Below are 8,868 nucleotides of genomic sequence, written 5' to 3'. Positions count from 1 at the left end.
CCCGTCACTGTCTCCAGAGCCCGTGGGCCCGCTGGGCTGCGGCGTGTGCTGCGTGTTTTGAACGAGTGCAGGATGGCTTGTGTCCACGGGGCAGCCGCACGCAGCAGTGGCATGACCTGCAGCCTCTGCCTCGTTTTCGTCTCGCTGCCCCCTCCTGCATGGTCATGTACTATCGTGTTGGGAAAGTCATGACACGTTTTTGCCTAGAAAAACAGGAAAACACGCCAGGTCGTTTCCGACAGCCAGTATATTGGCAACCCACAAAAGCCCTGCTTTGCCCGGGGAACTCCACGGCGTCAGGTCTCCGATGCGGAGCTGGTCTCAGCTGAGTGATGTCACCATCTCTAAAGGCTTTGCTAGACCCCGAATTGGTGGGCCCCAAACTCAGTTTCTGATTTCCTAGGTCTAGCATAGGGCATGGAATCTGCATTTTAAAATAAACTCGGCTTTATTTTTGAGAAAATAATTAAGTTTATTTATTATTTAACTTGCTATAGGGTACACCATGCTCACCAGACAGAGGCAAGGGGGTGGGGTGAGAAAACAAGAGTTGGGGAAAGAAGCACACAGGGCCACACCAAGGCAAAGGGCTGCTCTTTCTAGGGTGTGGCCCTCACGCTGGGAGCTCGGAAAACTCCCCATGGGCTTGGACATCGGTGTCCTGATTGCCCAGTGCGGTGCCCGGCTGCTCGAGTGGCTGTCACCCCCGCACTCACCCTTCCCAGAAACAGTACGCCCACGCGAATGGTGAAGGGGCCAGATGGTCGCGTCTGTCACCACCGTATTCTTTGCTGTATAAGAGCTATTTGTTTACTTTTATTAATTATTGTTATTTAATGCGCTATAGGACATGTACACTCACTAGAGGGAGACAGAAGGTGAGAAAGCAGGCCGCCAGGTCCGGGAGCCAACTGCAAGTGGCCATGCAGGAGTCCAGCGTGCTAGCCAGCATGGCACCGGCCGCCCCTCCCCTGCACTCCTTTTGTCTGATGAGTGTCTGTTTTCCCATTGCCAGAGGGCGCGTGTACTCACCACACAGGCGGAGAACGCACCCCAATGGGGCGTGGTCACCCACAGTCCGGTCTCTATTTCTCTATCCTGTTGGGGGTTGGGGCGCACACACACACATGTGCCAGGCGTGTTTCTCGAGCCCTGCAGCACAGACACGAGGTATGCGATGGGCCACGTGGGGCCCAGCTTCGTTTTACACACAGCAACCGAGTACAGTCTGGATCCAGCCATAGTTTTCCATAGCTTCCCCAAGTGTCTGCACGGAACTTGTATGTCAGGTGGCATAGTCGTTAAGGAGGTGGACTCCCGTTTGGTCAACTGCAGTTCAAGGGTCAGACCCGGTGACTTAAACTCACACCGGGCGCCTGTGCGTGCGTGCCCAAGATCCTGAGACAATCATGAAGGGGAAGGGTTATGGTGTGGCCGTCCCCCCCCAGGGGTGATTTCTCGCTTTCTGTCTCTGTTTCTGTCTCTCCAGTGAGCTTATGCCCTATAGTAAAACATCTCCCCCCCCCAAAAAAAAAAAGTAGGAATGAAGAGTAAGGAGAGCAGTCACGGACGTGCCCGACTGGAGAGCATTGTCCTCAGTCATTCGGTCACTGACCATTTCAAACCGCCACAGCTGTGCACGTCTGTGGGGTACGGTGTTTCCTAAAGAATGACCCGGGGGGCAGGATGTCGGCTACCGGGGTGTTTAGCCTAACTGGCAGACGAGCACACGGATGCCCTCCCCAGCCACGTCGACCGCCGCGACTGCCTGCCCGATGTGGCCACGTCCAGCACCTGTCTGCCAGCCAGAAGGCCTGCAGCACCGGCCGGGGCGGGAACGTCCAGTCGTGCCGCACTGAGTTCCCCAGGGCCTCGCCCAGGTGGACGGCACGAGTGAGCAAGGCGGTGGTGGGCGCCGTCACCGGCCTCACCGCGCTGGCTCTGGTCTGCGAGGAGCGCTGTGTGTACGGCCCTGTCCCGCACACCTTCCACGAGGGCTGGGTGGCCATGCAGGCCGAGAGGACGCAGGGCAGGAAGGTCAGCCCCACCCAGGGCCGCTCCGCCAAGTGGGACTTCGACATCGAGCGGAAGAAGAGCGCTCCCGCCGGCCGGCCGCCCCCGCGCGGCTCCACGTACTCGCCGGAAACGGGGCAAGTGTGCCCCTGAGAACGGACGACCAGTTTACCTGAAAAACAAAAAGAAGTATTACAGTTAGCTTTATTTATTTATTTATTACATTTGACCAGGGAGGGACAGTGAGAGGGAAAGTGAGAAAGCAGGTGTGCGTGCGTGCGGAGATCCTGAGAGAATGGAGGAGGGATTGCGCATGGCCGTCTCATCTAGGAGCCGGGTGATTTCTCGCTTTCTGTCTTTCTGTCTCTCCGTCTCTCCGGCGAGTGCATGTGCCCTATAGCAAAAACCTCTCTTAAAAAAAGAAAAAGAAGAAAAAGAAAAGCAAAGCATGTTTGCTACGGTGAAAAGCTTCAGGTCTGAGGAGTGAGGAGAATGGGAGTCAGGCTGCAGCAGTGACTGTCCGGGCCGGTGCCGCTGGCGTCGGTCCCATCTCGCTTATTTTGAAAATGTAAAACTTCTAAATTGGGGGCCAGCAGGTGGTTAAGGTGCTGGATCCCACATGGCTGACTGCACAGTTCGAGTCCCGGACCTGGCTGCTTGAAAAACACACCTAGCATGTGTGTGCATGCCTAGAATACCAAGAGGAGGCTGGAGGGGAAGGGATTGCGACATGGTCTCCCCCTGGGACTGATTTCTCAGTTTCTCTGTCTCCAGCCACTGTGTGCACCTGTAGAAAAAAGAATTAAGATCGTGCCCCGTTGTTAGAGCTAGTTCCTCACTGTTACAGCGACTGACCAGGAGATGGCAGCAAACGCCCTCTGTCACTCCGTGGCTCCGCGGCCTGGTCCGGCATTAGCGCATCCATGGTTCAAACAAGAAAACATTTTCCTGGCTGATACACCAAAGAGTGAGCGTATGTATATATCTTAAAGTTATTTATTTAATTTTATTTATCATTATTGTTAATTTGCTATAGGATAGCTGTACTCACCAGAGAGAAACAGAGAGAAAGAGAGGAAAACTGAGAAAGTAAGCCACCAGGTCTGGGACTTGAGCTGTGGTTGGCCATGTGGGAGTCCAGCACCTTAGCTACCACGCCCCCTTCTGACCCCAAAGAGAAATCATACTTAAAAAAATAATAATAAGGGACTAACAGGTGGCATAGCGGTTAAGGCCCTGGACCCCACGTGGCCGACCATATGGGTGGAGTGAAAACGCCGCATGTGCGTGCATGCCACATGACAGTCATGACGGGTCCTTGATCTAGCCGTTCTCTTGCATTTATAGTCGGATAAACCACAGTGTGACAAAACGCAGCTGTGATGGACTCCTACTACTGTCTGCTTCAGCACCAAGTTATGCACACTGTCCATAGCGTGGTCTAGTCCAGCACACGTGTCGCCTGGTGTCACTGCTCACACCGTCACATGCTGACGCACGCATCGAGACTTCCTTCTGAATATGCTTGCCGGTGCTAGCGGGTCTGCGAGAGGCCTCATGTCAGAGAGCCTTCTCTCTTTAATCAGGTTGTGATGGACGACTTTGTGAAGCAGCAAGACCTAGCTCATGGCTGTAAAGAAAGAGTAATAAAAGACATATTCCAAGGCCAGCAGGTGGCGTGGTGATTAAGACACTGGATTCCCACATGGCTGGTCACAGTTCTAGTCCCGGACCTGCTGGCTTGCTTTCTAACTTTTCCTCTCTTTCTCTGGTCAAATTTTAAAAATAAATAAAAATAAGATACAAATGGAAAGAAGACACATCTCAGCGGGGTTATTGCTGTTCTTGTTTTGTTTGTTTGGGTTTTGTTATAGGGCCAGTGCGCTTACCAGAGAGAGAGGGATAGTGAGAAATCACTCTCACGGGGTGACCACACCACTATCCCCTCTCCTCCATTTTCCTCTTGGGATTTTGGGCGCACACACACACACACACACAGGCCCAATGCGACTTTCAAGCCACTGGGTCCCAAACCATACAGTCAGCTTGTGGGATCCTGCCGCCTTAACCATGTCATCTGCTGGCCCCACAGTGGGTTTTTTTTTTTTTAAAAGAATTTCTTAATTTTATTTATTCATTAACTTATATTTATTTGACCAGAGAGAGAGACAGAGACAGAGAGAGAGGGAAAGCGAGAAAGCAAGCCACCAGGTTCAGGACTTGAACCATGGTCAGCCATGTGGGAGTGTCCAGCACCTTAACCACCATGCCACCTGCCGGTCCCCCCAGTGGGATTTTGAATAGGGTATTTCATGGAACTTGTGAAACAGCTTCTGAAGTTCACTTGGAAGCGAAGTGCTCATAACAGAGGGCGAGATTTGCCAAGTGCCAGCCTCAGGGCTCACCTCACGGCAGCGATGGCCCCGCAACATCCCCCGGTGGGGACACGATCCACTGAACACAGAACGGGACTGTGGGGGAGCAGGTGACCCAGCATCCCTGCGGCTTCAGCACCTCCTGTGTGATCTGGCATTCCACCTGTGCATAGGTACATGTAAATGTAAACACATGTATCACGTACGTGGAGACTTCAGAAAGCTCGTGGAAAACGAGACTAAGATACTGGTTTGTTTTGAAATCATCATAGTTTTTATTTTATTTTTTAAATAATTATTGATTTAATTTAATATGATTATTCTTTAATTTGATCAGATAGAGACAGAGCGAGAAAGCAAGCCACCGAGTCTGGGACTCGAACTGCAGTCGCCATGTGGGAGTCCAGTGCCCCAGCCGCCGTGCCACCTGCCAGCCTCTGTCATAGTTTTTATATATTACACACTTCCCACAAACTTTTGGAAAACTCCAAGTGTGTATGCATGTGCAATTTACATATTACATATATGCACACAGGTCCATTTTAAAACATACAACTGAGGGCCGAAGAAGAGATTTAAATATCAGAGTAATGTCATCCAAATTCCTTTTTTACAAAAACTCCCAGAGGGCTCATGGACTCACCAGAGACAGACAGGAGAGATCTGGGCAGCAGGTGGAAGTACCCCCAGAGGGCTCATGAACTCACCAGAGACAGACGGGAGAGATCTGGGCAGCAGGTGGAAGTACCCCCAGAGGGCTCATGGACTCACCAGAGACAGACGGGAGAGATCTGGGCAGCAGGTGGAAGTACCCCCAGTGGGCTCATGGACTCACCAGAGACAGACAGGAGAGATCTAGGCAGCAGGTGGAAGTACCCCCAGAGGGCTTATGGACTCACCAGAGACAGACGGGAGAGATCTGGGCAGCAGGTGGAAGTACCCCCAGAGGGCTCATGGACTCACCAGAGACAGACGGGAGAGATCTGGGCAGCAGGTGGAAGTACCCCCAGAGGGCTTATGGACTCACCAGAGACAGACGGGAGAGATCTGGGCAGCAGGTGGAAGTACCCCCAGTGGGCACGGCCACACCTCAGTCCCTTCTCCGCTTCTCCATCCTGCCGGGATTTGGGGCACACATGCCTGGTGTGTTTTCCAAGCTGCCAGGGCTGGGATTTGAGCCACCGTCAGCCGCATGGGAGTTGGCTCCCTTAACCACTAAGCCATGGAGTGGCCTCTCAAATTTGCTGGAATTAGGAGTCAGAATTTTGAACCAGGTGTCAGGTCAGGGTGGGACAGGAGACAGAGGGGTGCTGAGCTGGAGCCCAGGCTGCCCCCCTGCCTCAAGGATGCCAGGGGAGGACATGGCGCACTGCCTCCCTGGGGTGGACGCCGCGTCCCTTCATGGATGGCAGGTCACCGAGGCACACCCACCTCTCCACTGCCAGGGCGTCGCAGCCACAGCCTGGGAGACTAACGGGCCTTTGGCAGGTTTCCAGAGCCGTGCCCGCCTCCCAGGGAAGGTCAGGGCACCCCAGTCTCACCTGTCCATGACCCCCCTTCACACCACCGTGAAGCCTGTAAATAATCAGCCTTCTGGGGCCAGCAGGTGGTGTCATGGTTAAGGTGCTGGACTCCTAAGTGGCAGACTGTGGTTTGAGTCCCAAAGCTGGAAGCTTGCTTTTTCACTTACCTTCTCTCTCTGTGTCTCTCTCTGGTGAGCACACATGCCCTACAGCCAATTATAAAAGAAATAATAAATAATTTAAAGCATTTATTTATGTATTTATTTGTCACAATTTTCAAGTCACTCAGTCCAGGACTCCAGCCATGGCCAACCATGTGGTAATCCAGCACCTTAACCACCATGCCACCTGCTGGCCCCATTAAATAATTAAAAAAACAACAACACTGAGCCTACGATGTGCTCGGGCTTGTGTGAGTGCTGGAGACAGTGGGGGCACAGCCCATGGCCTCAAAGACCTTGCAGTTGGAGACTCTGGGGCATCTGTGTTTGCAAAGACGGTCCCAACACTGGCCGACAGGTCTGTTCTAAACTGCCAGGTCCTCAGGAGGTGGCCCGATGGCCTCTCCCTGGCAGCCGGGCAGCATGACCCCCGAGGGCAGCCGGGAAAGGTAGGCAACCACTCCTTTGCTCCAAAGACCTGTGCTTCCCTCGGCCCTCCGGTCACCTCTTCCCGAACCAGCCAGCTTCTGGAAACTCCCCAGTCCACTTACTCCCTGTTGGATGAAGTCAATGTTTTCTCCCCCCCATTCTTTTTAAAATTTGCTATCGGGCATGTGTGTGCTGTCCGGAGGGAGCAGTGGGGCCAGGGAGGTGAGAAATCATCCCCTGGGAGGATGGCCAAGCTGCAGTCCGTTCTCCGTGCCTCTCTGGGTTTAGGCACTCGCACACACCTGGCGTACTTTTCAAGGATAATATTTTTGCTGGGGTCAGGACATAAACCACAGGTCCATGTGGGGTCTGACGGCTGTAACCCCACACCTCCGACTGGCCCCCATCTGTTTCTATCAATAAAGTTTTTAAAATTTTTTATTTATTTAATTAGTTTATTATTATTGTTATTAATTTGCTGTAGGCATATTAATTAGTTTATTATTATTGTTATTAATTTGCTATAGGCATATTCACTCACCAGAGAGAGAAAGTGAGAAAGCAAGTCGCCAGGTCTGGGACTCAAACCAGTCGACCATGTGGAAATCCAGCACGTTAACCTCTACGCCCCTGCTGGCCCCGAAGTGCGGATTTACTGGGAGATGCCAGTCTCTCATGTGATGTCTCCACTTTCTCTCCTCAGGGAACTGAGGTCCAAAGAGGAAAAAGCAGGGGTCCAAGGTCACAGAGCCAGGAAGTGGAGGACGGAGGTTTGACCCACACCTTTCTGTCCCGCAGTCTGGCTTCTCCCCATTGCACTGTGCAGGTCCCTTCTGGACAGATCTCACATTGCTGACGCGCTCTCCCACGCCTGTCCAGTGGGGGACAGGAGACTCCCAGGGACCCTCCATCCAGGGAGGGGTGACAGAACCAGCTGGAGAGCCAGGCAGAGCTTGGGAGGTGGGGCTCCATCCTGGGGCCTGGCTAGTGACTCGGGACTCCCTGGGCCTTGGGAGAAGTGAGCCAGTCTGGCAGGACAGAAAGGTCACAGCGTGTGTGGGTGCGCTTCGTGGGAGTGGGCCCCGAGGCAGGGACGGCGTGCTCATCCCTCCCACCAGGGTCCTCCTGAGACTGGCCCGGAGCTGCGGGGAGAGACTGAGCAACTTCCAGTAATTTCCCTGCAGAGAGCTGAGCCGCTAGTGCAGCTGGCTTGGTTGTTTTGGGTTTTTTTTGGGGGGGTGGGGTGGGGTGGGGTGGGGTGTGGATAGTTTTTTGCTATAGGGTGTGTGCGCTCACCAGAAAGACAGGGAGAGACAGAGAGACAGAAAGCAAGAAATCACCCCCCAGGGGGGATGGCCACGCCGCAATCCCTTCTCCTCCATTCTCCTCTTGGGATCTTGGGCATGCATGCACACGTGCCTGGCATGAGTTTAAGCCACCGGGTCTGGGACTTGAACCACGGTTGACTACATGGGAGTCCAGTGACAGCCATTACGCTAACTGCTGGTCCCATCGGCTGGCTTAATTTTTAAATTTGGTTACTTTAACATGCGCCCCACTGTGCTTGCGCTTTTATGTGTTGTGTTGACATTATAGGAATCTATATTTGATTGTTATTTTTAGAGATTTTAACATATTTTTCTACACACACAATTTCTAAACTTCTCTAAAGTCGAGGTACAGTTCCCTCAGCATGAAGAGCCGTTTAAGTGTACCGTCCAGCAGCCTTCAGCACATTCGTGCTCTTGTTCAGCCACTGCCTGTCCCTGGTCCTAAAACATTTCCATCACCTCCAAGGAGACCCGCGCCTCGCAGGGAGGCCCGTCCTTCCACCCTGTCCCTGAGCCCTGGAAACCAGATCTGCTTTCTGTCTCGGAATATCCGTCGGAGGAGTCAGGCCGTGCATCCTCCTTCGCGCCTGCTGCTTCGTCCGCAGGTTCGCCCATGGTGCACAGGTTCCAGCACTTTCTATGGCTGAGCAGGAGCCTGGTAGCTGGATGTCCCGGGTTTGCTTCTTCATTCCTCTGCTGACAGACATTGCGCTGTTCTCTGGTGGCGATCGGTGGGCTGCTAGCAACAGCAGTGTGTCGCGTTTCCCATTCTTTTTTTTTTTTTAGAGAGATTTTCGCTATAGGGCGCGTGTGCTCACCAGACAGACAGAGAGAGACAGAGAGACAGAAAGCGAGAAATCACCCCCAGAGGGGATGGTCACGCCGCAGTCCCTTCTCCTCCATTCTCCTCTCGGGATCTTGGGCACACACGCACATGCGCCCGGCGTGAGTTTTAAGCCACCGGGTCCGGGATGCGAACTGCGGTTGACTACGTGGGAGTCCAGCGACATGGCCATTACACTAACTGCTGGTTCCC

The 8,868-nt window shown here is 53.2% G+C and overlaps 1 protein-coding gene across 1 annotated transcript; it reads left to right on the top strand.

The window, feature by feature from the left end:
- Positions 1–307: 307 nt before the first annotated feature.
- Positions 308–2,181, top strand: LOC102499602 (cytochrome c oxidase subunit 4 isoform 1, mitochondrial-like). The gene is given in 3 exon segments (XM_014583550.2): positions 308–371; positions 1,722–1,778; positions 1,781–2,181. Coding segments are annotated over 3 exon segments (507 nt in total). The 3' UTR covers positions 2,167–2,181.
- Positions 2,182–8,868: the final 6,687 nt, after the last annotated feature.

The sequence above is a fragment of the Tupaia chinensis genome, unplaced genomic scaffold, assembly GCF_000334495.1.
Source record: "Tupaia chinensis unplaced genomic scaffold, TupChi_1.0 Scaffold144336_2, whole genome shotgun sequence".
NCBI lineage: Eukaryota > Metazoa > Chordata > Mammalia > Scandentia > Tupaiidae > Tupaia > Tupaia belangeri.
The sequence above is the reverse complement of the archived record's forward strand: the minus strand, read 5'-3'. Positions and strand labels throughout refer to the sequence as shown.